The 27,982-nt window shown below is 40.5% G+C and overlaps 3 protein-coding genes across 6 annotated transcripts in view; 1 reads left to right on the forward strand and 2 right to left on the reverse strand.

Moving 5' to 3' along the window:
- Nucleotides 1-1,572: 1,572 nt before the first annotated feature.
- Nucleotides 1,573-11,821, reverse strand: ARPC5 (actin related protein 2/3 complex subunit 5). Of its 3 annotated transcripts, none has more exons than XM_084974054.1 (4): nt 11,580-11,821; nt 9,138-9,209; nt 6,002-6,178; nt 1,573-2,931 (listed from the first exon to the last, which is right to left on the reverse strand). In XM_084974054.1, exons 1-4 carry the CDS (start codon nt 11,721-11,723, stop codon nt 2,869-2,871), a joined length of 456 nt encoding a protein of 151 aa, XP_084830180.1. In that variant the 5' UTR covers nt 11,724-11,821; the 3' UTR covers nt 1,573-2,868.
- Nucleotides 11,822-12,154: 333 nt separating this feature from the next.
- The window catches only part of RGL1 (ral guanine nucleotide dissociation stimulator like 1), a 295,309-nt gene continuing 279,481 nt past the window's right edge, over nt 12,155-27,982 (forward strand). For both annotated transcript variants that reach the window (XM_003357576.6, XM_005667818.4), the window contains exon 1: nt 12,155-12,591. The gene's annotated coding sequence lies outside the window, so the exon portion shown is untranslated. The remainder of the gene's footprint in view (nt 12,592-27,982) is intronic.
- On the reverse strand, nt 21,257-27,932 carry APOBEC4 (apolipoprotein B mRNA editing enzyme catalytic polypeptide like 4). The gene is made up of 2 exons (XM_003130369.5): nt 27,694-27,932; nt 21,257-24,084 (listed from the first exon to the last, which is right to left on the reverse strand). Exon 2 carries the CDS (start codon nt 24,053-24,055, stop codon nt 22,955-22,957), a length of 1,101 nt encoding a protein of 366 aa, XP_003130417.2. The 5' UTR covers nt 24,056-24,084; nt 27,694-27,932; the 3' UTR covers nt 21,257-22,954.

A 27,982-nucleotide genomic window follows, 5' to 3' on the forward strand; every position in this document is an offset into this window, starting at 1 on the left:
TCCTCTAAATAAGTAACTTTCACTGTTGTAGAACTTTACGTTAAAAACACTAAAACTGGAGTTCCTGCTGTGGCACGGCAGGTTAAGGATCTGGCATTGTCTGCAGTGGCTCTGGTTGCTGCTGAGGTGAGGGTGAGATCCCTGGCCCAGCACAGTGGGTTAAGGATCCAGCGTTGTCAGACGATTAAACCTACTACAGCTTTCTCTTTCTTGTCCACGCCGGCTGGACCTGTCCCTTCCGCCCACGTGGGCCTGGCCTGGTTCAGACTGATCTGTCTCACTTCGGTCCACCCTGATCTGGCTGTTCCCCCAGCAGTGAAGGGCTGCACCAAGAGTCAAACACTACATTGCAGGACACTGGCTTCAGAGTGCTTCAGTCTTACTTTGCAATTATGCTGAAAGCAGCCTGCGAGCAAGAGCCAGACCCTGCTCTCCCACGATGTCCTCTGTGATCCTGGGGAACACAGCACATGCTGAAAAACATTCAGTTAATTTGTCCCATCTACAGACTGATTTCCCCGGTGAATTAATGCATTCCTGTCATCACAGTTACTATCAACGAAGAGCGTCACCGACACAGTGCTGTGACCTAATGATCAACCAAGGGTACGTGGCATTTTTTCCCTTTAAAAGTGGCACAAACAAAACAGATAAACACAGCAAAAAACAAACACTAAAACCACCTTGGTTCAAGAAGGCAATGGGGACCCAAAGTGCCCCTTGGCATTTATATTCCTACCCCACCCGTGCCGTTCACCCTGACAATCTGTCATTCTTCCCACCACAGTGGTGCTGTGTCACAGTCAGGCTCACCCAGGCTGACAGTGAGCAGAGATGCATCCGTCGAGCCAGTTGTTTCTGGACTGCATCCATTCTGACTCAGTCCCTATGCTGTTCTAACCGTTGCGACTATTTACTACCTCCAGAGTAAAGCTGATGGGCAAATTTCAAATTACCTACTCTCGTGACTATAAAATACAGGGCTCCAGAATCTCCCCCAACACTGTGGTCATGAAAGTGACGTTAAGGAGGATTTTATGGAAAAGTATCGCAATGTCCCTCTTGGCTTTCCCTTTAAAGCTGTATAGTTGCTATGCCTACTTGACCACCTCTGATCCATACAGCTTGGCTTCTTTTAACGCACAGCCTCGGAACTGCCTCTACATTTCTAAAGCTTTAAAGCAGGAATCCAGTTAGGCGCGGCGGGAAAGCAAGCAGAGGCTGCCTTGAGTAGGTACGGAGAGCAGATCTGAGGCGTGAGACAGTCCAGAGGCTGGACTAAGCGACTATAGCTGCTAGGCTGACCAACGCGTTCTGGTCTGGGTCTCTGGGCCGTGAGAGCACAGGTGTTCCGCGGGCATCCCAAGGGCCATGCAGTCACTCCGGAGGCTTCATTTTGCATACTTATTAACGACTCTCCCCTCTTCTCAAGACCTCCTACTTGAATAAAGTAGTTTTGTAAACCTATCAAAATCAGTTCTTGTCAGAGTGTAATAACCTGGTGGTAAAACAGGAAATCTTTCCTCTTAATTAACCATGCATTCATAAGTAGTAAAGAGTTAGAAAAATAAATTATTCAACACGGACGTTTTATTGTCTGAACTTTGTCATTGTTACAAAACAGAACAAAAAAGCAGGTATCAAAAACAGCAAAGAGTTTACAGAATTTCTGCACCAGTTTTCACACAACTCAAGTGATTATGACACTGGTGTCTAATGTAAATACTAAATACAGTCTGACTTCCCTCTTGGTCATAAGCATTCAGGTGGCTTGTTTTAGAGCTACTGAATAATAACTTCTCATAAGCACCGGTCATTTTTTTGAGAATGGATTTGGTTTGTCCAACAAAGTAAACACTTTTTTTCATGTGTGGCGTTTTCTTTTTTTAAAAAAACACTGAGCTAAAATACAGAATGTGCATCTGTTTGGATCCGAACCAAACCTTTTGTGATCCCAATTACCCTGAAGAACACTGAAGACATTTATAGGACATATTAAATACTATTATATACCTCGGAACGTTGAAGGCAGCCGCTATAATTCTAAAGAATTGGCTGCCCAGGTTTGAACTACTTCATAGTTTCTACAACCTTTCTGAATTGGAGTTTCCCCGAATAGGGCCATACTATTAGAACAAAAAGTATTATGCTCATGTCAAACAGGCTCTGGCATTTTACAGACACATTTGCGGAGAGCAAGATTCCTTGCTCTATACCCTGGGTGACCACAAAGAAATCAAGAGGCCACGATTATTCGATGCTGAGAGGAAGAAGTGTCCTTAAACTCACATAATCTGGAGGCAAGCAGAAACAAGAGCTGGAACTTGGTCGGGTTCAGCTGCCACTTGTTCCAGAAACACATTTTGTTTAAATAAGGGAAGTATGGTCCAGTTTTGCAATGCTATTAGCTGCCAGTTTCTCAAACATTTTTTAATAAAGATCATTTCCTGGCTAGCAATGAGTTAGGAAACCAGTCTCAAATGTTGATCAAATTTCTCATTATTAGTCAAAACCAAAACCAAAAAACCCCCTCTCGCAAAACAAACAAAAATCAAAAAAACCTGCATCAGCCAATAGGGGTTAAAAATTGCACAATTAAACTTGAATGTAAATGATGCTATATACAGACTGGTATACACATCACTGAAATCATTCTGAGAGCATGAAACACTCCTATTCAAACATTTGATCCCAATTTTCTTGAAAGGAAAACTGATATGTAATCTTCTTCTTTACAGATATGAAAAGTAAGCAAGAAGGCAAAGCTGAGAGAAACTGATGCTGCCAAAGGGCAGCAGTGGCATTTGGTTGTTTTGGTCTTTGTACCAGCAACTCCCACCCCATGGGAGAGATCCAGTTCCCGCTGGACTACACGGTTTTCCTTGCAGTCAAGACTCGAACAATGGACCCCACTCCTCCAGCAGCAAGTGCCTAAACACAAACCAAAATGTCAGCATTGGCAGACTCATAAAAGCTCAATTCTCATACCAAGTACAACGTTTTTCTTGAAGTGGCAATTGATTTTGCCTTCACTAAGTTTTACAAGTATTTCTTGAGCACCTATTATGCACCAGGCACAATTCTTGGCACTGGGGATACAGTTAAAAAAACCCCCAAAAACAAAAAACACCGTCAGAGTCCCTGCCCTCAGGCATTTCCATTCTAGTGAGACCTTAGTTTACATTTTAATGTGCTGTTTTCCAACAGCATATTCAGCAGCAGCAGCAGGATGTTCTTGCTTAAAACAGGTGATCGAGTATAAACTTAGGACATTCATTCTCTTTCCTACTCTCAGCAGCATCAGGAAAAAATTCAAATTGGGATCAACCATCCTAAGTTTTACTTATTTATTTATTTTTTTGCTTTTTAGGGCTGCATGGCGGCACATGGAGGTTCCCAGGCTAGGGGTCAAATCAGAGCTACAGCTGCCAGCCTGCGCCACAGCCACAGCCACACCAATCTGAGCTGCGTTTGTGACCTACCCCACAGCTCATGGCAACGCTGGATCTTTAACCCACTCACTGAACGAGGCCAGGGATCGAACCCACATCCATGTGGATCCTTCAGGTTTGTTAAGCCAGGAAGCGAACCCCCCTAAGTTCCACTTGGATTAGTTAGAGTTTGTCAGATTTTTTTTCAAGCTAAGAAAATACTCTTTAATAGCTAAGAACTTAAGAACTTTGACTTCACCTTGAAAAACTGGAAGTCATGACTAAGTATTAGGGATGTCAAAGCCTGGTTTACTTGAGGCCGAAGACACTGAAGACCTCTGAGAACTGGGTACTACGCTAGATGCTGGGAATACAAAAGCGAACAAATACAGCATCCCAGTCTCCTGGGAAGAGAGACACATAAACAGATCATTTAAATATACTATAATGTATGCAATGACAGAGCTATGCTCTGGGTGCTATAAAAGCAGAGGAGGAGCACATAGCTGACTTGAGGGCATAGAGAAAGAAGAATGGTGAGGTAACGGCTTCCCGGAGAAATCAACACATTAAATCGACAAGTGGGTGACAGACTGACAGAAAAGGGCAAGGAGGACTTAGGCAGAGAGAAAACCCCTAGCAATGGTACAGAAGCGTGAAACATTGTGGTGTGTTCAGGGAAAACACATCATTATGCTCACCGCTGGAGCATAAGGGGAAGAACCACATGGAAGATGAGGCTGGACTTGGGACGTGGACTTGATTCTGCAGGTGACGGACAAGGGTAGATTTGGATGTTAGAGCATTTTCCTGACCGGGTGGTGAACAGATTTGAGGGAGGCAGAACTGGTAGCCTAGAGACCAGTTTAGGAAACTATAGCAACGAACTTTGAGAGATGCTGCGAACAGTTGCATTAGAGGTGGTTCTGACTGGGTGATTTGAGCTGTGTGTCGGCGACAAGACTGGCAAAAACTGGTGACTGTCAGGAATAAATGAAGACTTAACACATGCCTGTTTCCTCATCTACAAGAGGGAAAGAGTGAGCATTCCTTCCCGGTAGTGTAATGAGGGCTAAATGAGTTCATGTTTATAAAATGCTTCGAATATAGTAAGTGATCCAGTCAACGTTTGCTATGCTCCTGAAACTATACTCAGACTTGGCCCATGGGTTTCAAAGCTGGCTCTTCCTCTGTAAATTGAGGATGGTAAAGATATTCACATATTCACAGGGTAAGGATCAAATGAAACACGCTAAAAGCACAGTGGCTGGCAAACAAAAAGTATTCCATGAATGGGATGACTATATACATCATGCTCCAGATTGGTACACTGTCGAGTGAAAGAGAACCATTCGCAATTAGGTTGGGACAACAGGCATAAACTGAAGTTGTCTCGAGAAAACTGGGGGGTATGGTTATCCTATCCATAAATGTTAGCTCTTTTCTGGGGGGCAGGAACAAAGTGACCTGACCCAGGGTGAACGGCAAGTTTCGCCACCTATTCCTGTCTTACATCTGTGGCTTTTCACTCAGATAGAGAGGCTATGGCTTCTGAAAAACTGAGTTGGAACCGTAGGGCATCAACACCTTACCTGTGGTTGCTTATATTTGAATGTTATACTGTTTATATCTATACCAATATAATTTAAGAGTTGGGCATTAAAGATTACCTTACCAACTTGTTGTCTAAAGCTAAAAATTCCCCTTAGCTATTTTTTTTTTTTTTGGATGGATCGTGTACCATCATCTGCTTACACTGCAAAATAAAATACATGAAAACAGAAAAAAAATTAAAGAATGCTTGACCCCAACCCTGATTTCATTTTTAAAAACGCTGATAAAATATGTAATATAAAATTTGCCTCTTTAGCCATCTTTAAATGTAAAATTCAGCCACATTAATTACATTCAAAATACTGTACAGCCATCACTGCTATCTACTTAGAACAACTTTTCATGTCTTCAAACAGAAACTCGGTACCCATTAAGCAATACCTCTCTATTCCCCCTTCTCCCCAGCTCCGGGTACCCTCCAATCTACTTTCGGTCTCTATGAATTTGCTTATTCTAGATATTTCATATAAGTAGAATCACACAGTACTTATCCTTTTGTGTCTCGTTTATTTCACTCTGCTGATTTTCAAGGTTCATTCATGCTACACTATGCACCAGAATGTCCTTTTTCAGGTTGAATAATATTCCATCATGTGTATGTATCACATTTTGTTTAACTGTTCATCTGTCCATGGGCGCTTTGGTCATTGTTAAGGAATTCTTGATTTTATTGCTTATTTTCTTCTCAATGTTTTGATGTAGTTCAAAGTTCAAGGTTTATCATTTAAGTAAAAGGTTGCGTTTAATAAACAATTATCACTGTTAACAAATCAACATCTCAAGGCCAGTAAGCATGAATCTCAATTTTCATTTTCATGGAATTTCTTCACAATAACAAAGAAGTATAACCCAAAAGTTAAAATAGTTATTTAGGTGAGGGAGGTTGTCAATCTTATTCTCTATTCCAAAGGAAACAGTCATTCAGAAGTCATACAGATCTACAACTCATAACTTACCTTTTCGTGCCACTGTAGTAACATGGCACTGCTATTGTCAGAGGGGCTCTCAAAGCCTTTATAAATATACTTCATTAGCAGATCCACGCCATTCTTGTCCAGGGACTGAACTGCTTTTTCAATATCGTTAGCTTTAAAAGAGATGAGCACCTTCAAGACAATGCTGCCTGCTCGATCCTGAGGGGAATAAATACCAGATCATTTAGACATGCGTGGGGGTAGTTTCAGAAAGGTCACATTGAGAATGTGACGTCTGAGCAAAGACATGAAGGACAAGAAAGGGGAAACCTTGGGTGTCTCTGAGGAAAGTATTTCAAGCACAGGAAGGAGGAACTGCTGTTAATGTGTGGTCAGTATATTCAAGGGTCAAGGAATAGCAAAAAGACCCAAGGTGGCTGCAGCGGAGGAAGAAGGGTAGACAGGACGTCAGAGCCGAGGTGGGAAGAGGACATAAGCCCTGCGGGCCCTTGGGAGGGCTCTGGCTTCCAGTCAGAGAAATGAGATGTTGGAAGATTCTCAAAAGAACAGTGATATAATCTTACATTGTAGCAAGACCATGTTGGCTGCCTTGTAGAGCGTAAGCCTGGGGCCGTGGGGGTTGGGGAGGGCAGGGAGAGCTTCAGATAAGGCAGAAGCAGAAGCAGGGAACCAGTTTGGAAGTTATTGCAAAAGACAGGCTGGTTTTGGCTAGCATGGTAGCAGCAGAGGTGGTCAGAAGTGGACAGATTATTATTATCATTTTTAATGGTATTTTATTTTATTAAAGCTTTTTTTTTCTTTTTTCTTTTTAGGGCCACACTCGCGGCATATGGAGGTTCCTGGGCCAGGGATCAAATCTGAGCTGCAACTGTGACCTACACCACAGCTGCTGCAACACCGGATGCTTAACCCACTGCACGGGGCTGGGGAGCTGAACCTGTGCTGCCACAGAGACAATGCAGGACCATTAACCCACTGCACCACAGCAGGAACTCCTATTTAAGTAAAAAAAAATTTTTTTTTTCTCTGACAGATTCTTGATATATTTGAAGGTAGAGGTGAAAGAAAAGAATTTGCTTACAGATAGACAGATGTGATAATTTACCAACGTATTAAATCAACACACTTTATTTCTTGATCTTTTTCTTTTTTTGCTCTTTAGGGCAGCACCCGAGCCACATGGAGGTTCCCAGGCTGGGGGTCGAATCGGAGCTATAGCTGCCAGCCTACACCACAGCTCACGGCAATGCCGGGTCCTTAACCCACTGAGCGAGGCCAGGGATTGAACCCACAACCTCATGGTTCCTAGTCAGATTGATTTCTGCTGTGCCACAATGGGAACTCCTATTTCTTGATCTTAAAAATAAAAACAAAAAAGGAAACTAAATTGCAATTCTATCTTGAACCATCCTTCAGAAATAAGTTATTAATAAGCAAAAATTTAAGTTTTTAAGAAAACATTTTAAGTTTTGGATTATGACCTTTTTTCTTTGATAAAAGGCAGTTCCAACAGCAAAGTCATTTTTTCACCCATCAAGCCCAGCACAGGGAACCTTAACTTCCCCTTTTTCACAATGTTTCTCCTATTCCACACAAAGTGCTATCTTCAATACTCCCACTGGTCAGGATTTTGCAGTATGTCTCTACCACCTGTTGTTATCGTCAGCTTAAAGACCATGTAATTACTCTATTTAGAAAAACATCCCTGCACCCAGAGCTATGACCTCCCACCCACAAGCTATGATTAAAAAAAAACACCCATATGAAAACAGAAGGTGGTAAAACTAAAATTTCAATGACTTTACATACTTTAAAAAACCCCAATTTTCCCCCGTATAAAAGATTATGTTGTCTAGATAATTATTACGCATTAACCTAAGTTATTACTTACGACTATTCAACTAAGGGGATTCTTGGGGCTTCTAGAATGTATGAATAGCTACCGACAGTGGTGTCAATGCTCTGGGCTTCATTTTATTTTATTTTATTTTATTTATTTATTTATTTTTGTCTTTTTGCCATTTCTTGGGCCGCTCCCACGGCATATGGAGGTTCCCAGGCTAGGGGTCTAATCGGAGCTGAAGCTGCTGGCCTACACCAGGGCCACAGCAATGCTGGATCCGAGCTGCGTCTGCAACCCACACCACAGCTCACGGCAACGCCGGATCGTCAACCCACTGAGCAAGGGCAGGGATTGAACCTGCAACCTCATGGTTCCTAGTCGGATTCGTTAACCACTGCGCCACGACGGGAACTCCCTGGGCTTCATTTTAAACAATAAATAAGTAAATAGGGTCTTAAGAATTACTGAAAGACTGCTACAGGGAATGTTTATACAGCTTTTCTGAAGGGCAATTTGGCAATATCATATATACCAAAGCTTTAAAAAATGTGCAGTCTAAAATCCAGTAATTCACATCTAGAAATTTATTCAAAAAAAAGTTAAGAATTTACGCAAACTGTTGATTTCAGTACTGTTTACAAGAGAAAGGTCAATAATCTAAACATATGACAAAAGGAGATGAGTTATATATAAACTACACTATTATCTATACTCAGCCATTAAAAAGGATATTGTAGAAATAAACTTATTGCCAAGGAAAGAGGTTCATGCACATTGCTGTATGGCTGAAAAAGCAGGTTATAAAATTCCATTTTCATAAAAAAAAACATGCATAGGAAAACTCTTTAAGCATAGAGCAACACCAAAAAGTAATAATTATCTATGGGTAGTGGGATTATATATGATTACCTTTTTATTCCTCCCATTTCTGAGTATTCTATAATATTTAATAGAATTAAATTCTAATCATTCTGTTACAATTGCAGATCTTTTAAAAAAATCATTAAAAAGCAAGTAGAATCTATTTGTTTTGAGAAAGTTTTACTTACTCTTCAAACCTTCGCTCAAATTCACCCTGTGGCCTCCTCTAAAAACAAAGATCTCCTGGTTGGTCATTTAAACTTAGTGTGTACACCATGCAGCATTATCACAACTCAATGTTAGGCTGTTTTTCTATATATTAATTTTCTACCAATCCAACTACATTGTAAGCTCTTCTCTGTCAGAGAGAGTAGTTAAAATATTTGTTGATTGTGTGATACTTTAGAGGGTTTTGGTAAGAATGCTAAGATAACAGCAGAGAAGACAACTCACCTTCACCGCCTGACTCTTGGTATTGATAGGGGGGTTTTTCAGAGCTGCCTGTAGGGCAGCTGTCATGTTTCCTGTGAAGGAGGTTAAGGGATATAGCAGCAAAGGGCAGCCCTCAGGAAAGCACTATGACTCCCAGGAACCAATGGTTCTTCAGATTTGACATTATGCATCAAAAGAAAAGTACTAAAGTCGCTATGCTTAATACTGGAAAATTCAGCATGTTGGTTGCAAGGATGTCAATCAAAGATAAAATACTGAAGAAGAAAAAAGGGAGAACAACACATTTTTTAAAATCAAACAAAAACTGTTTCATCCTTGGCGCTAATTATTAATTGAACACCTGGATAATCTTCCATTTGCCAGGAAGACACATGTGCAAACCATTATGTAGAGTGATCATTTTTAAAATTCTAAAATATATACCAGAATTATTTGGCCCCCAAATGAAACATCCTATCCTCAGCCAAAATATGTCCTTTTATGTGACTCTAACTGGAAAAATAAAGACCAAACTTTAACTAGAATTATATTCTATATAATGAAATGCTAACAGAACGTGCTGGCAGATCACTCTAGCAATCTGAATGATATACATTAGCAATCTCCCAATACTGATGACAAGAGGCATCATAAGAAGATATAGCAATTCAATGACCCTTAGGTGTCAGCTTAATTTTTCTCTTTTGGATATTTGCTCTCACAGTTCATAAAGGTCATTCAAACTACCTTAGGCCACACCTATTACATTTAGTCTCACTTCGAAAGCACCAGTGAGTTAGCAAGTATGAGAAACAGAAGGCCAATCAGACTGTCAGAATGTACAGTTATTTCCCTAAAAGGAAAACCACAGAGTTCTCTTGTTCCTCCATCTGTGGTGCCTGAACAGGGCTTGTCTCTTCTTGTAACAAGAGTAGAAGAGACAGTAAGACAGTATCTTTACATTTTAAGATGAACTGATTTAAAAAGCAGATCCACTCTGTGGATACAGCAGTACCATTTAAGAGTCATCATACGTTATCTAAAATGTTAGTCTCATGAAACATCATTTTTTCATCACAAAGAATGTTTTTAGACAGACATCATTTATATTCTGAAGGAAAAGGTCTGACCAAAAAAACTATGGTTGTTGGTAGACTGTTATTTTCAAGGCTTAATGGACTTCTAGAGAAGCACGCCTTCTGCAGACTGGTTCACTTATAAGACCCCAAACACTGAAGTATTTAAATAATGCAAAACAGCAACAGCTGATTGTGAAAGTCAGAGAAATCAAAGAAACATCTGTATGTTGACAAATGTTTAATGCTGTACTTTAGGTGCCTCTAAGACCAGCTGTGGTTGTGACCAAATATTTTCGCTCATATATTTCCACGTTGAATTTAATAGGACACTGAGGCGGAAAGAGTCTAAAAAGCCTTCCTTACCTTATGAATACACCCAAGGATAATGAGAAATGAGTGGTGTCAGTAATTGAAAATCTTTGAAACTACAGCTTTGGTTATTGCAACATTTACATTTTCCTAAAAAAGATCTGATGCCAATACTCCCTCAAAGTCATGAATATTCAAATATGCAAAACCAAAACCCAGGAACTGACAGACACATTTTAACTAAAAGGGAAACGATTCCAGGATTACAAAATGCTTCTGTTTTGCGCAAATGATTCATTTTCTTCTATTTTATTCATTGGGGTTTATTTTAAATATTTCCAGGGATTCTCCACATGCATTCCCCGTCTTCTTTCTACTGTCCTTTGCTTAACAGGTAAAAAGCTCCCAGATTCTTTCTGGGGAGCTGCGGTGGTTTTGCACTCACTCCCTTTTCCCCAGGTAAAAAATTCTGTGCAATCTATATTTTGCCAAATCCCTGTCTCCTAAAAAAGAGCCCCCGGACTGGAAGGACGGAGGGGGCCTCAACCCTGCAAACCGCCCCATCTCTGCTGGCAGGAAAGAATCTATCCTAATGCTGCCAAAACAAAACCACTACCACGATGAAAACAAAATCACTGAAGAAAGACGCCTGTTCTCTCAATCAGACTCGGGAGCTAATGAGACCCGGGTAAATACCGTTCTGGGAGGACAACTTAAGCGCCCCGCAGCAGTCCGACTGACCAGCTGCACCGCCGCGAGGGCGCGGCCGGCCCCGCGGAATTCCCGGAGGCGAGAACTCCTGGCGCAACCTGAGGAATCCGGGGAGTGGACGGCGCGCCGCGAAGGGCAGGTTCCCGAGGGCTGGACCCTGGGGTCTCGGGGCGAGTCGGTAGGAATGGGAGAGTCCCCTGCCCTCTGAGAACCCGTGACCCCCAAAGAGACCGGGTGGAGCCGTGGGCACTGGGAGCAGCTCCGCGCCCGGCTCCCGGCCGGGGCCCGCCCCCCTCACCCCCTGCCCGCAGCGGGTCCCGGAAGAAGGGCCAGGTGGGGTGGGGGGGCGGCGAACAGAAGGATATTGCCGCAGGCAGGAGTCCACCTCGCCCTCGTCGGGCCCGGCCTGCCCGTCGCCCCCGTCTTCCTCGTCCACGAACTTGTTCTCGTCGTACTCATCCACGTCTACCTTCCGGAACCGGGCCGACGACACCGTGTTCTTCGACATCCTCGATCCGGACCGGCGGCCAAGGCCTCCCCTCGGTGCTGCCTCTACCTTAGCAAGCCCAACCCGGCTGGCACCCGCAGACTGCCGCCTTCACTTCCCTCTTCCGCTCAGAGGCGTCGGCCGGCAGCCCCGGCCCGGGTGGTTCTGGGCCTGCGCGCTGGCGGCGCCTCTTCCTTCTCAGGAACGCGCTCTCCTCCAACCCTCCTCCACCACCCCCACGGCCCCCTCCCAGCCCGGGAGCGCAGGAGGGAGGGAGCGCGCTGGACGCAGTGCGCAGGTGCGGACTCGCTGCAGGAAAGGGGCGGGGCTGGGTGAAGGAGGCGGGGGCGGGAGGGGGCGGGGCAGGGGAGGGCAGAAAGCGGCGCCGCGGGCAGAGGTAAGAGGCGATTGGGCGTCCACGTGCGTCACGTGATCCCTGGGGGGGTTTCCATAGAAACGCTTCTCTGCGGTCCAGCCTAAGGGGGTCTTAGGTTGGCGGCGATGGGCTCGGAGGGCGGGTGGCCTTGGCTTGTGCTGCCACTGCCGCCGCCAACGACCTGCCATCGGTGTCCTGCGTAAGGTCCGGCTGGCACGGACTTGCCTGTGAGGTGGGATGGACTGGTTGCCGGACCAAGTCCCCTGCAGTTGACAGGAGTATGAGGCGGAGTGATGCACGCCCAGTCGCCCAGCATCGTTCTAGTTGTCAGAGACGTCGCTTCAGACCGTACGCCGACTGTGGCTTCGTTCCAGAGCCGGGAGCCTCTTTTTCGCGATTGGAACTACGCTGTGCGGCCAGCGGGGAGTCCCCAAGGACAGAGTCGAAAGGTCATATCTTATCTGTCAGTGCTGTGTAACAGCATCTCGACTGCAGCTGCAGAATCCGAACTAGGTATCATAACCTTTGGGAAGGAGGGGGAGGTGTCTGGGCAGGGGCTGGGGTCTCGTGACAAGACTGGGATAAACCTGTGGAATTTGGGGTAGGGTCAGTCATTGACATCTTAAAATAACTGGTTGTTTGGAGCAAGAATGTTAGAAAAGAGTAGGGGCGAGTTACACTCTTTTGACGCCGAGGGAAAACAAAATGTGTAAGGATTAGTGGAAACCAAGCCTTTAAAATTTATCTTTGCCGTTTAAGATTTATATGATCCCGCTAGGCCAGCTTTTTATTATATTTGACATCCCCATTTCTGAGAGCAAAGCTCTTATTGAGCAGGTAAAAGCACTAAAACTGAGGGAATGGTTGTTGGGCTATGTGTATAGCACTGAAGTAGAAGTATTTGCAGAATAAAATTATTTTGGACATTTGTCAGGTCTAGTTTAATTCCACCTCTAGCAGAGGGCTGGCTGTTGCCCTGTTAAACCTCAATAGTTCGTTTCCTGTGCTGTAATTGAAAAGAGTACTGGGCTTAGAATCAGAGAACCCTGGCTTGAGTCCTGACTCTTCCTTGCACTCATAATCTATTGATTGATGCAATACCACTTAAAATTCTGAATCTCAGGTTCCTCATTGCTAAAGTGGGGCTAGTAATGTGTACTTAATAAGATTGTTCTGATGATTAGATGCAAGAATTTTTTTGAACCTCTAAAATTCTGCATAAATATAAGATGCATGTTAGCTGTACCATGGATTTGGTCAATCGTCTTATAAATTACTTAAAAATAATTGTTTTATGTTGCCCCTGAGAGAGATGGAAAGATTCTAGAAGGCAGAGACTGTCATATTTCTTTTGTATCTTCCTTTACACCTGACATAAATCTAAGCATGCAGAAAGTACTCAATATATTCAGGTACTCAGTTATTCACTGATGAATGAAGAAAATGTGAAAGGCTGTACAGTTTGCGGGTTACACTGAGAATAATGAATCAGAAAGAAGGGAAAGAGATCTCAAAGTCAAACCTTTGTTGGATATCTATACATACATATGTGTGTATATATCTGTATCTATATCAATATGTATATATGTGTAGGCATAGATAGAGAGCTAGCTACTTCTCAGGAATGGAGTATATCCTTTTTTCTCATGAGGAAGAAGCAATATGGCATTTTTCTTTTCCCAATTAAAATATTCTTCTATAAAATTATCATTTAAGTGAAAGAAGTGACATTTATTTAAATTAACTCTCAAGTTATGAACAAACACACTGTTAAAAACTCACCCGAGGGATGTCTTAAGACAGCAAAGGAAAATTTTCTACTTATCGGTAATATTTATTTTAAAAAGTCTTACATCAAGGTATCAGATCATTACTATGGCAAATGGCATTATATAACTTAGAATAAAGATTTGTTTTAATAATTTTTTCCTCAATTTCAATCTTCTGCTAACTTGAGTAAGAGCTAAACAGTGTACTTGTTTAAATGCTAAAGATGATTATGCTTTTTGTTCTTCTAAATCAAGATTTTCTTTGTAGAGGTAATTGAACATTAGAAGCACATTTGAGAGCAAATGGAAACAAGGATTAAAGAGCTAATATATCCCTTCTCTTACATTTCTACTCTTTTGTATTAGGGCTTATTCAGGAAATCTCTTTATTCTCTCTCTCTCTCTCTTTTTTTAGAAGAAAGAAAGAACACTAGAGTAGAAATCGACTTAGGGAAAATCTAATTGTTCAAAGTATAATTGCTTTGATTGTTCAGAATTTTACTCTATATGTTGAATATGTTAAATATAATTAATTCTCAGCCACATTAGGCATATTGCATTTAAGATACAATCATGTTAAAAACATCCTTTTCCAATGCAGTATTTTTTTTTAATCTCAAAATGATAAGTATCTAGTGCATGATAGGTAGTCAGCACCTTTCTGTCCAATGAATTGATAATCTGACAAGTTAATTTTGGAATCATATTTAGAGATTGAGGGTTTTTTAATGGCTGCATTAATTATCTCTCTACCTTCATTAGCTAATAGTTAAATATGAAGCTTTAGGGAAATGTGTGTGTGTATGTGTGTGTATGTGTAGAAACCAGTCCTTCATAATCTTTTAATTAGAAAATATAGTCTCTGCTTTCTTGTAAATTCCAAATTTTTAATGTTGAGCATAGCACTTAATTCATTTTAAGGAATAGTATTTCTCCTCTTTTAATTTTTCAAATGAGTGTTTATCCCTGAAAAGAAGGATCCATATGGTTTTAAGACTTTAAATTTATTGTACAAATAACCTTGTTTGGTTTAACACTAAGGTAGCACTGAATCTGAATTTTCTCAGTAGTAGTATGTACCTCTTTTTCATTTTCTGGGATGATGTAAAGAATGAAGGTTTTAGTTAGAAACAGTTTTAATAAAACTATCCTGTAATAGGTCTCTCTTTTCAGATATTTTAAACCAAGTACTTTACCTACCATATGCTTCTTTTCTCCAAACTTCTTGATAAATACTTAACAAACCAAGGCGTTGAATCCTGTGCACTATTGTTTTTATTATTTGAAATGGAAGTGAATTCAGTGTTCATTTAATATGTCAAAAGTGTTATAAAATAAATAAATTTCAGTTTTCTGCCAATGATCATTTAATATCACTGTTCTCTAGCAACATAGTTACTACAATATAAAAAGGTTTTAGTATGTTACTCATAGTGTTGCAGTTTAATGCTTGTATTTAATATCCAAATGAACTGATTCAGTGTTGATACACCAACCTTCAAATCTTCAAGTTTTTTCTTTATGATTTATTTTAGCTTTACATAACTTTGTGATTATACACAGAGGTAGATAGTGTGAACTATTTTATAATAAAACCTTTATTCTTCAAAGATTAAAAAAAATTTAGATCTGTACTATTGTCTCAGGAAAAAAAGTTTAGTCCTAAAGGAAAGAACAAACCTTGTTTGTTAAACATTGCTCTAAATGGGACTCTTTCTCTATTTAAAAATTTAAAATCTGTTTATGATAATATAAAGACATGGATTTTAAAATTTATTTATTCTATATTATTTTCCATTACTGGGATCTCTTAATGCTGTTGTTTGAAGATTACATTTATTGTCACAGTATAAATCATAGTATTTGAGATAAAGGTAATTTGCATCTTTTCCAATATTTATGTTACTTTTATTTATTTTTCTTACCTAATTGCATTACCTAGACTCTTGAAAATGGTTTCAAAATTGGATGAGAGTAGACTTCTCTTCTTTGTTTCTATTTTAATGGAAATTTCTTTGGTATTTCACCAATTTTTATTTCCTGTTTCCTTATGATTTTTGTGAATGACTGTTGAAATTGTCAAATGCTATTTGGAGGGAATCTAATGATAAAAATCTTATAGATTTTGATCTTTTAATTTGCAAATGTAATGAATTATATTTACATTTTTCTGCACTAGATCATTCCTACATTTCTAGAATAAACTCTATTTGACAATTTTTACTACTAGCTCAATTCAGTTAGTTTACATTTTGTTTGCATGATTTCAGAATCTATATGTATAAGATTGGTCCATATTTTAATTTCTTTGTACTGTCTTGATCCAGTTTTGATATTAGGATTAGTCTAGGTTTATAAGATGAATTGAGAAGATTCTATCTTTTTTTCTATGCTCTGAAATAGTTCAAATAATAGAAAATTATCATGCTTTTTTTTGCTTTTAAAATTATATGGGCTTGCTCAGATTTTTAGAGGTAGATCTTTGATCATCTTTATAGTCCATGATTATTGGCTTGTTTTGTTTTCTTTCTCCTTTTGAGTCAAGTTTAGAATATATATTTTCCTAGTAAATCATGCATTTCTTCTAGATTGCCAATTTATTGGCAAGAAGTTTCACCAAATATTTTCTTACAAGTATTTTAATACCTTCCATGACTGTAGACATGTTGCCTTTCTCATTGCTACTGTTAACTATTTAAGCAAATATTAATTTTTTTGTTCTTTGGTAAGCAAAATATTAAAATCAACATTTTCCCCCATCCTGATTGTCACAAATTTTAGTAACATATCTTTACTTCTTACAGAAAATAGTCATCTCAGACTTAAAGTGCTGATAAAATTTGAAAGATCCTACAATTTCTATTCCTTTTTGACTATCTTTACTCTGTTAATATTTATGAATAATAACCAGTAATGAGGGTTTGCTCTGTTTCAGACACTTAATAAATAAGCTCTGCACTTACATTATTTAACCCAGAGCCTAGGAATTAGTGTTCCCATATTACGGATGAGGAAACTTAAGGCTCAGAGAGGTTGTGTAACTCAGCCAGTAATGCTCAGCTAGTAAATGGCAGACTGGTATGGGAATTATGTCCTTCAGCTTCTGAAGTTTATGCTTTTAATCACCACTTTCTACTTCCAGTAAGTTTATTAATTAATTAATTAATTAATTCCAACTATCCTACTTATCTTCATGCTAAAATAAGGATATAGCTAAGTCCCAAGGGTCCAAGTGAACCCACAGAATAGCTTGAAATGAGCTATACATTGTGAACTTGAGAAAAAACTTTGTTGGAATTCCCTGGTGGCTCAGTAAGTTAAGGATTGGCATTGTCACTGCTGTAGCTTGGGTTGCTGCTATGGTGAGAGTTCCATCCCTGGCCTTGGGAACTTCTGCATGCCATGGGTCTGGCCAAAAAATCCCCCAGACTTTTTATTGTAACAATTTTTTTTTTTTTTTTTTTTTTTTTTTTTGTCCTTTTAGGACCACATCTGTGGCATATGGAAGTTCCCAGGCTAGGGGTTGAATTGGAACTGTAGCTGCTGGCCTAAGCCACAGCCATAGCAAGGCAGGGTCCGGGTTGCATCTGTGACCTACACCACAGCTCATGGCAACGCCAGCTCCTTAACCCACCGAGCAAGACCAGGGAATGAACCTGTGTCTCTTGGACACTAGTTAGATTCATTTCCACTGAGCCATGATGGAAACTACCGTAATGATTTTCTTTTAAAAGATGTTTAACAGATATTCCTGTGAGCTTTCCTCACCTTATTTCGGTATTTTGATACTAAGACATTGAGTCTGTTACCTAATATTAGTCTTCCATGAAATATGTCCTCCCTTCCTCCCTCCCCCACTTCCTTCCTTCCTCTTCCCTCCTTCTGGTATATGGAGACATCAATTTAGTCATTCCAGTTAATTTTTTAAAAATTGTGGCAAAGTACACCTAACATAAAATTTGCCATCTTAACCATTTTTAAGTGTACAGTTAATACTGTGTATATTCATATTGTACAACCATCACCACCATTCATCTTCGGGTCTCTTTTTATCTTGCAAAGCTGAGACTCTGTACCCACTAAACAATAGTTTTTCATTCCACCTTCTCTCCATCCCCTGGCAACTACCATTTAACTTTCTGAGTTGATAAAATTTGTAAATTTGATGAGTCTAGGTAATTTGTATAAGTAGAATCATATAGTATTTGTCTTTTTGTGACCGGCTTATTTCCCTTAGCTTGAGGGCCTCAAGATTCATTCATATTGTTGCATGTGTCAGAATTTCTTTCCTTTTTTCTTCTTTTTTGGCTGCCCCACAGTATATGTAGTTCCCAGGCTAGGGATCAGATCCAAGTTGCAGTTATGACCTACACCACAGCTGCTGCAACATTGCATCTCTAGCCCACTGTGCTGGGCTGTGGATCGAACCTGTGTCCCAGCGCTCCAGAGAGGCTGCTGATCCTGTTGTGCTACAGTGGATTCCTTTCTTTCCTTTTAAGGCTGAATTATATTACATTGTATATATATGCCATACTTTCTTTATCTATTCATCCTTCAGTGGACAAGTTGGGTTACTTCTACCTTTTGGCTAATGTGAATCATGCTGCTTTGAATATGTGTGTGTAAATATCCTTTCGAGACCCAATATCAATTCTTTGGGGTATATACCCAGATGTGGAAGAGCTGGATCATATTTTTTTCTTAGGGAACCAGTTTTACTTAAGTAGGGTGATAAAGCAAGGTTCCACAGCCTCGGGTCTCTGATTTGGTACATCCCTGGGAGTCAGGGACATCCAAGATAAGGTAATCTCAGGATCTGTGTTTATTGTGAGGTCCTGGGTAACAAGGAATGGGGTTGGGGAGAGTGCCAAAACTCTGAGATCTAGAACCTACTTCGGTTCTCCACCTTGGCCCATCTAGCCTACCTAGCCCCACAGTCTAGAGGATGCCTGTTGGTACACTGGTTTGAGCAGAATCTCAGAAAAGCTGTAGGACTGGTATTAATATTGTTAATGATTTTCCCAGGCTTTGTAGTGAGTCTGACTTCTTATTATTTTGAGAGGTTTTTAAGCATGGTAATTAAGAGCATGGAGGGAGTTCTCTTGCCAGTCAGTGGGTTAAGGATCCTTGTCACTGCAGTGCTTCAGGTTTTACCCCTGGCTTGGGAACTTCTGCATGCTGTGGGTGCAGCCAAAAAAGAAAGAAAATAAAAGAATGAGGGTTCTGGAGAAAAACCTTCTAGGTTTGACGCTCAGCTCAGCCTTTACTATTTGAGCAGTTACTTAACCTTTCCTTATTTGTAAAATAGGTGCTATAATAATACCTGCCTCGTGGATTATTGGGAGGAATTAATGATGTGACTGTTTAGAAAAGTGCCTGACATATAGCTCTCACTAAGTGTTAAATAGTAGTACTGTTTAATCAGCATACGTTACCATGTGGCTTTCCTTAAAAGCCTTGAAAATAAGATAACATTCCATTCTGTGTGTTAGTTAAACTTCGGATTGCATGCACTATGAACCAAAACAAATATCTAATAGCAGTTTAAAGAGATAAAGATTTGCTCGCAGGCTAGCAGGATTAGATTGTAGTTTGATGAAATATTAACGTCTATAGACGATCCATACTAGTCATGATAGGAGTTGGTCGTAGAGGTTTGTACTCTCCCTTACAGCCTTGGACCACCTAAACCCTGACCAGGGGGCAGGTGCCCTTGTGCATATCCCTTCATTTCATTCCAGGTGGCAGATGTCTATCCCCTGGTAAATAGTCGGATAGCACTAAACATTTGAATCACCATTATGAATTCCTGTGAGTCACAAAGCAAGCTTCTGATTGTAGTTGGGCTTCTTACGTAGCTTATCTATGTAGAGAGGCTATATAGTCTGGACAACTTGAATGTCTGATTGCATACCCAGTTGTCTCACTGGAAATCAGTTAGCTTTCTGCTTTTATATGTAAATCTTGGGAGTGGTTTTGTTTTTTGTTTTTTGTTTTTTTTTTTTTTTTTTTTTTTAAGGGCCGCATATGGCATATGGAAGTTCCCAGACTAGGGGTCGAATCAGAGCTATAGCTGCTGGCCTAAACCTCAGCTACAGCAATGCCAGATCCGAGCCATGTCTGCAACCTTCACTACAGCTTGTGGCAGTGCTGGATCCTTAACCCACTGAGTGGGGGGCCAGGGCTGTGTCCTCATGCATACTAGTTAGGTTCTTTTCCTCTGAGCTACAGCGGGACCTCCTTGGGAGTTTTGTTACTCCAGGTACGCAACTGTTTAAGAAATCCATTTTCTCTGTCTTGACCAAGTAGGTGGTTGAGCCTACAAAGGTGAGACGCAGACCCTGGGCCATGTTTGATTCACCAAGGAAATGCTTCTTTACTTGACTCCCATCAGTTTCTCGGGTTATTCATCCTTGCCTTTTTCAGGTCACCACACCACTACTAGCTCCTCTAGTTTATTGGCTTGTGTTTTCTTTATTGGAATTTCCACATATGTGGTAGAAGTTATAATTCTTTAATATCGCCACTGCCAGTTTTTTGAGGAGAGATGGAGCACTCCAACTTCTCTTCCCTAAATCCCTGTGCCAGCCTGACACAACTGCTGTGCGCTGTGCACTGTGTAGTGAGCAGGAAGGCCTGCACTGGAAGAGCTCACTCTGTGGAACTGTTGCTCTGATAGGTGCCATTTTAGAGCAAAAAGAGCTGAAGGGAAGCTTAAAGATGAGCTGGCTCCCATCTCTTGTTTTATAGATGAGGGAATAGAAACTGCTTATATGTCTTGATGCTCTCTTTAAGTCTCTTTGTTTCGACTAAAGCTTGACTGTATTGGCCTGGACTCATGATCTGTTAGTAGTATTTTTCTGCCCAAGCCCCAGACTTAGCTAACCAGTACAAAACTTCACTGCCAAAAGCACGTTTCTTTCCTACGGTTCTGGCAACATTTTCCCCTTTGTTAGATGCCGCTGATACCCAGGCTCACATTCGAAATGCAGATTCATGAGATTTCAGACTGTGTTTCTAACTGGGTTCTTTGTAGCCTGATTGTTACTGGGGTCTTTTTGACCACTTTGGAGATAGAGTTCATAGTAACTAATTGGATATACTTTTTTTTTTTTTTTTTTTTTGAGCAGCCCACAAAGCAAGAAGCTTTAGAGCTGGCTCCCCAGGTCCCTCAGGCTGCTGATGCTGTTAGCTGAGTTGCCCACTTGGTTCTGTCTACTTTTATAATGATCAGAGATCCCAAATTTGTCATGTTGGGGTCTTTTTTTTTTTTAAACCCTACATCTCAAATTGTAGACATATGATCTAATAATAAACTTCAACAGTACCTCCTTAAGTAATAATTACTCTGTACCCACAATATAATTATGATCTAATAAATGTATAAAAATTTTCAAGTTAACTAGAAATTCCTTTTAAAGTTTTATTTGTGTTTATTTTAATCACAATAGAAATTTCTATTCTAAACATTTTCTTTGTTTACCTTCTCCCACTTCTTCATGGAGTATTTATTATGTGCTACAAATGTTTTCTTCTGATGGCAAAACTATCTTATTAGCTTAGTACTTTTTATTAACATATTAGAAAAAAATGTAGTAGCAAGCTATAAAGGAATGCACATTTTTCTTGTAATGCATTTTCACATATTTCTAAAAGGTAAGTGAGGTAGCTTAAACATAAGCAAGGTGCTTTAATGTACAGGCTCAGAGGGTTGTCACAGAGCACATCTTAGAGGTGTTTTTATTTTTGATTTTTGTATTTTCAGGGCTGCAGTCGCAGCATATGGAGGTTCCCAGGCTAGGGTTCTAATCAGAGCTGCAAGTGCCGGCCTACACCACAGCCGTAGCAATGCCAGATCTGAGCCACATCTGTGACCTACGCCACAAATCACAGCAACTCTGGATCCTTAACCCACTGAGCCAGGCCAGGAATGGAACCTGCAACCTCATGGTTCCCAGTCGGATTCGTTAACCACTGAGCCACGATGGGAACTCCTTAGAGGTGTGTTTTGAACAAGATTTTAAGAGAAGGTAAGGATATGCACTGGTAGAAGAGAAGAGATCAGAAAAAAAGGAAAGCGAACAAATTATGAATTGAGAACTCTATCGAAAAGGGGGGAGTGGGGGGCTAACAAAGACAATATGTTAACTGCATTGTGGTTAAGCAGGCACTTGGCTGGGATGGAGAAGGAATTTGGGAGTGGTGACTGGCCAAGTTATTGAGATGTAGATTCACAGCTTTGCTACCCACCTTTTGCTCAGAGGCTGTGCTAGAGCCTAAGGAAAAGCCAAAGGAGGGAGGGAGGGAGAGAATGAGTGATCGCGTGAGCTACGCACAGGTACCTACAATCTTGCTGATGAGACAGGGCTGGAGGAAGGTAGAGGAGGAACCTTGAAAGCCCGTAAGAGTGGCCTGGCTTTTGTGTGGTGTGTGATGGAAGGAGTTTTGGAGACTCATGTATTATCCTGCCTTTATCATCTGCTTAGGAGGGAAAGATCAAACTGAGCAGGTGGCTGGGTTCAAAAATCAATTTTTGCAGCTATATATAATCAATTAGCAAAAGTGCTTTTCTGGACACAAACTATTTTGAACCACTTTAGGAAAAAAAAAAAAAAAGCTGCCTAAGATTTTCTGTCCATGATTAGCAATTAATGGAAAATCACTGGTTTGCCTTTGCAAACAGCACTTAATGTCAGTAACTTCAGCTGTTTCCCAATTTTGCAGTACATTTTTTTATACTGAAACCAATTTAGGATGCTATTTAGTTCATGGGCTTTTTTAGTGGAAAGATGATGTGGGTAGTGTAGAATAATGACATTTCCTTATCTACATCAGAATATTAGCAAGTTACTAATGGCTGCATTTTGATACTGTCACTTTCAAAGTAAAGGAGAGAAATCAGGTTGCTTAAGGAAACATTTTGGATTATGTTAAAAATAGTGTTGCTTTGTAATAGTTGAGATAATAAATAATTCAGGTTTTGCTTTTAGTGTATCAATTTATCTCCATCTTGGATCAGACCTAAGAGAGGACGTTTCCAGATTTCTGTTGCTTGTCTAATCAAGTCCTCCAGTAATAGTTTGGTCTTCTGTGTAGGAAGGTAGATTTTATTTTTTCCCTGTCTTTTTCTTTTCATCTGCCACTTTGCTACTTGCAAACTGTTCTGTGATTTCTGCGCTCTCCGCTGGCCCTCCACGGGGAGGCCTTCTGAGATCATTGGTTTCCTGGAATGACATTTGAGGCAAGTTGAAGTGCCTTACAATATTCCTGGGTTTATGTGGGTTTTGTCTGACATAAATTGGTGGTAGTTCTCTGAAAGGCACCAGCACAAAAACGACAGGAACCCTGGGGTCTAGGGTCAGATTGGGTTGCAATTGTCCACTTGTCATTTGAAAAGACTGTCTGGGAAAGACATTGTTTAAGGGGTAGGCCTCTAAAGCTGCCTGAGTTTTTATGTTCTGATTCTCTTTCACCTGCGGAAGAACGTCAGTGAAGTTGGGTTTCACTCCTGTTATGGCATTGATTTCATACGCATTGTGCCTGTCAGCCAGCGCTCTCCCGGTTAAAATGGGCTGGAAAAGAGGCCATCCCGAGACACCACTCACAAAATTGTGGAGGAGAGAATGCCAAATCCCACCACTTATTGGGCTCAAAGTGACCTGTGGCCATAAACTGGCCAGACTCCTGAGAGCTTCGCGGTTCCATGCCGAGGCAGGAAATTCAGCCTCCGTATGGTAGAGCTGAGAAAAGTAAATACTAAGAGTGACGTCTGGATACATTCTCAGGAAATTGTACATTTTGCTGATGCAGCAGTGGTTAGCTTCATTGCACGGCGAGTTGTTGGAATACAGAATGATGTGCCTGATGCCATCGTTGCTGCGTATGGCAGAGTCAAAATAACCATTCCTCTCAAACAACATTGATTCTGGATGGGTATCATTCCCAGTGCAACTGCTAGCATGGCCCTTTTGCACCAGGCTTCCAGAAGAAGGTCTTAGTTCATAGAATGCGAGGTGTTTTGTTTGAGGACCTGTGGGCCCATAAGGAAATCCAAAAAGCTGATAAAATTCTGTGTAGGGAACTCTTGCTTCTTCACCTGTCCGGATATGGTAAGGACAATTAGAGCAATCGAGAGAGAAGCTCAGCCAGTAATAAGGTTTTACTATTGTTCCGCAATTGGCCAGGTATTCCTCGTACAAGGGCTCCATTGCTAGTTTTATTGTCTTCTAGCTGCAACCTAAACAAGGAAAAGAAAGGATATATAAAACCAGGGCAGGAAAAATGAAAGACAATGCCTAAATTATCAAGCCATACTTTTCTTTTAAAAAGAAGCAGCACAGTAACTATAAGACCATAATTGATTTTTTAAAAGATAGTGGTATATATCTGTAGATTAGAAAGTTCAGGATTCTAATCCTGAGGATTAGACAAATCTTGAGAGGAGACAAAAAGAGAAAGGCATAGTACACCTTCACCTGTTCCGTAGATTCTGGGGCAGTAGAGCAAATGAGTTAACCATGCAAGTTATAGAAGCAGACTGCCTTGTTTCAAATCTGGACTCTGCCACTTACCAGCTTTGCGACTTTGGGCAAGTTAATAGAATGTTGGGGAGCCAGAGCTTCCTTCTTTGTAAAATGAGGATAAGAATAGGACCTCTCACAAGATTATCTTGAGGATTGAATGATGGAATAAATATAAGATACTTTATTATGTGCCTGACACATATTAAGGACTCAATACCTATTACCTCTCAGTGGTAACAGTACAAACCCCTGGGTTATCTAAATGGTTTTTGTTTATTAAGGTCCAAAGAAATAAGCCAGGGGGTTGCATTTTGTTCATGTATTCTTCTTTTGTCTCTTATCAGAATATGAAAGTATCTAATATATTGTGAACAGGTTTTGAGTGTGCTTGCATTGAAAGTCAGCTATTTCTTCAAATCATTAGCAATAAGTTGGAGGTGGTTTTCCTTTTGGGAATAGGCTTATAGGGTCAGTTTTGTTAGAGACATCCTGTAGAAGTGTCTTTTGAGTGTTCTTTGGGTTGTGGGCCCTCATTCATTGACATTTGAGAGTTTTACTTCCAGTGGATGGGTCTTGTTAAAAGCATTTAGAAAATTTTACTATTCTGGAAAGCAAAGATGATTCTTTAGAATATTTCAAAAAAATAGTTTCTTGGATGTTAAGCCCCCAAAGTTGAGGTCTTTATGCTTTTTCCTTGAAAAAATATTCCTTCCATTATCATTATTCAGGCAGCAACCTCGGGCATTACAATATAGTTTTACAAATGTTTTAAAGTAACCTTTTATTATATAAGTATTGTATGTTTCTTTTAATACTACATATTATGTGTTTTTTTTAAATGCTGATACACAAAGAAAAAAACTCTGACTAGTTGGTATGAGTTTACAGTCTCATCAATGTTTGCAGGTCTGTTCCCCCTAGTCTTTTTGCTGTGTATGTTTGCTATGCATAACGTAATTAAATCATGTTTTAATGATGTTTGGCTTTTTTGTTTAGCATTATGTCATGAGGATTTCCCCATGATATTAAAATTTCTTCAACAGATACAATATTCATGGCTATTTTATCACGTAATTATAATAGGTTCTTGCCTTGTATTATAAGCAATAGTTTGATAAACATTTCTGGAATTAAATTGTGCATGTCTCTGATTCTTAAATATAGATTCTTAGATGTTGTATTATTAGATCAAGCTTTGTCAGGTTGCTTCCTAGGAAGGTGTATCAATTTTATCACATCATCTCCCAGTGTTGTTTATCATGCCCTTTGCCACTTTGAGAAGTGAGCATCAGTATTTCTTTATGGCTATAATTTTTACCTTTTCAATTCCTGGTGAGACCGAACACTTTCTCATATGCTTATTGGTCTGTAGTATTTATTCTTCTGTGAAAGATATATGATCCCTAACCCCTGCCCCCCTTTTTGTTTGAGGTTTTTCTGATTGATTTGCAGTAACTCCTTGTGTATCAAGGATATTAGCTGTCATGCCTGTTTCAAATATTTTACCTAGTTTATGGAGCCTTTTAATTATGCTGATGGTATTTTCAGTTGCATCAGATTTAACACTTTATGCTGTCTAATTACATTATGATTTATTCTTTTATTATTATATTTAGAAAAAATTTCCTGATAAAAGAGGAGTTTAAGTATTCTCCGTATTTTCTTCTGGTAGGTATGGTTTTTGCATTTAACTCCTTGTCCAGGCAGCAAAATGGATAAAGCAGAAAATTTTAAAGAGATAAACCAACTGTTGCAACAAAATATCTCTCTCACTTTTTGAAATCGAATATATCCTTTCCAAAGTATTTGTTACAGCCTTTCACATGCAAGCACTTTGATCAATTTCTGTTTTCCTCAACCCAGTTCACCCCAGTCATTGCTGGTATTTTATATGGCCTCATCTCCAGGCTGAAGTGTGCAGAGTTGTCTTGCTAATCCTGTCCTGGGCAGAACATATTTCCAGATTTCTCCTAACCTGTCCTTAACTTAGTCCATAAAATTGGTTGTTTGCTTCAGTTTCTTCCTTAAGTGCTGTGTTTTCCTAATGCAGCTGCATTTCTGCCCTGAGGCTTCCTAGACCTTGCTTAGCTTTTCCCTGCTTAACCCCTGGCCAGGAACCCATCACCTGGAACCTGACACCATCTCCTGCTTGATCCTTAGCGATGTTTTCTCCTTGGATCCTCTTCTCTCTTAGCCTCACTTGTGAGACCGGATCTCTCTGAATATCAAAGCTTGCTGAAACCAAGCCCAAAGCCTCGCCCTCTTTTGAATATTGTGCCCTGAAGGTAGTCTGCTGTTGGGTGGCATACCTATAACTCAAATTACAATTTCAACTCTCCCATAGAAAATTTATAGATTGATTTGGCTAAAATGTTATGGGAGCATTACCAGGAGGCCCTTTACTGCCTTTATTTGGTGGGGGGGGGGGGGGGTTGTGCAGAGACAACTGTATGTAATGGTCCCAGGATTACCTTTTGGGAAGGAGATGTCTTTGTGTTTTCAAGATAAAGGCAATATGGAAACTCCTGATTGCGTTTCTAAGCACTCCTTCCTTTGCAGCCCTCTCCATGGCTGTTTTAGCCATGAATGGTGCATCCTTACTGTCTTAAAAGGAGAGCTTGAGGACCAGAGGCTTTTATGTGTAATGATGGGAGTTCTGGAGTTTCATTCTTGCTTTTGGCTTTTCAGGGTCAGCCAACTATGGTTCCCTATCAGCAGTTCTCCACTTTTTCAGAGGGTCTTCATGAGGTTGTTCTTGAATCACTTTCATCTGATGGGGAAGCAGGAAAGAATTTCTGCCCCCTTTGAATGCTTGTGGTTTATATCATCAATTTGCCATTGATGACAGACTGTCTTGTTAACTTTCGGTATCTGGCTTTCCATTCTCCTAACCAGGCAGAGACATGCCTTGTTTAGCCCAGAGGCTACCTCAGGATCCTTGATTAGCTCACAGGCTGGGTTGGCTAAGACTTGTTTCGCCACCATCCTGTTTCCCTACCATCTAGTCCTTTTCTTCTGCTCTGTCTGTGCTTGGGAAATGCATGCTGCCTTCAGCAGAGCAGATCTCCTGGCAGTAAGAAGTAGAGATCTGCACAGCCAGCTTCTTGCGTCTGTTTGTGAGGGGCCGCCGAACAGAGGCCATGGGTTTAACACAAATGATCTCTATATTTGAGGACAATCTGCTTTCTTTTCACCCAACTAGAATTTAGCCAGTACTGGTAAAGCACAGTTTCCACTGGAGTAATTGGAAAACGGAGTTTGCCCTTCCCAATCTGTGCACAATCTGTTAGCAGCTAAAAACAAATGTTAGCAGTTATAATTACCCTCATTTGGTCTCCAGGCTCAGATCACATTCCAGGTGTTCTAGGAGATGGTCCGTTTCCTTTTTTGCTGCCTTTACATCCCATGCCCTGTTTCAAGTGGCTTCAAAGGGCAGTGGTGCTGTAAAGATTCACCCCCTGTGGCAGTTGAGGGCTCTTTCTCAGTTTGCGTCTGTTAGTTCTTCCTTGGCTGTCCCAAGTTAGAAAGACCTTGCTGAGGTGTGGCTGCCTCTAAGAACACTGTTGAATTGGTGCCATGGTAACGTTTGCAAAGTAGCTACTGCTAGGAAAC

The sequence above is a fragment of the Sus scrofa genome, chromosome 9, assembly GCF_054392235.1.
Source record: "Sus scrofa isolate SSC_HxYL_T2T_F1_AM1 chromosome 9, Sscrofa_HxYL_maternal_Yorkshire_Landrace_v2.0, whole genome shotgun sequence".
NCBI classification, from domain to species: domain Eukaryota; kingdom Metazoa; phylum Chordata; class Mammalia; order Artiodactyla; family Suidae; genus Sus; species Sus scrofa.

Coding starts and splice junctions, on each gene's coding strand:
- ARPC5 (XM_084974054.1), bottom strand. CDS start 11,723: ATGTCGAAGAACACGGTGTCGTCGGCCCGGTTCCGGAAGGTAGACGTG. Junction 6,179..9,137: donor CCAAGAGTCAGGCGGTGAAG/GTGAGTTGTCTT, acceptor TATTCCCCTCAG/GATCGAGCAGGCAGCATTGT. Junction 2,932..6,001: donor TACTACAGTGGCACGAAAAG/GTAAGTTATGAG, acceptor GTTTGTGTTTAG/GCACTTGCTGCTGGAGGAGT.
- APOBEC4 (XM_003130369.5), bottom strand. CDS start 24,055: ATGGAGCCCTTGTACGAGGAATACCTGGCCAATTGCGGAACAATAGTA.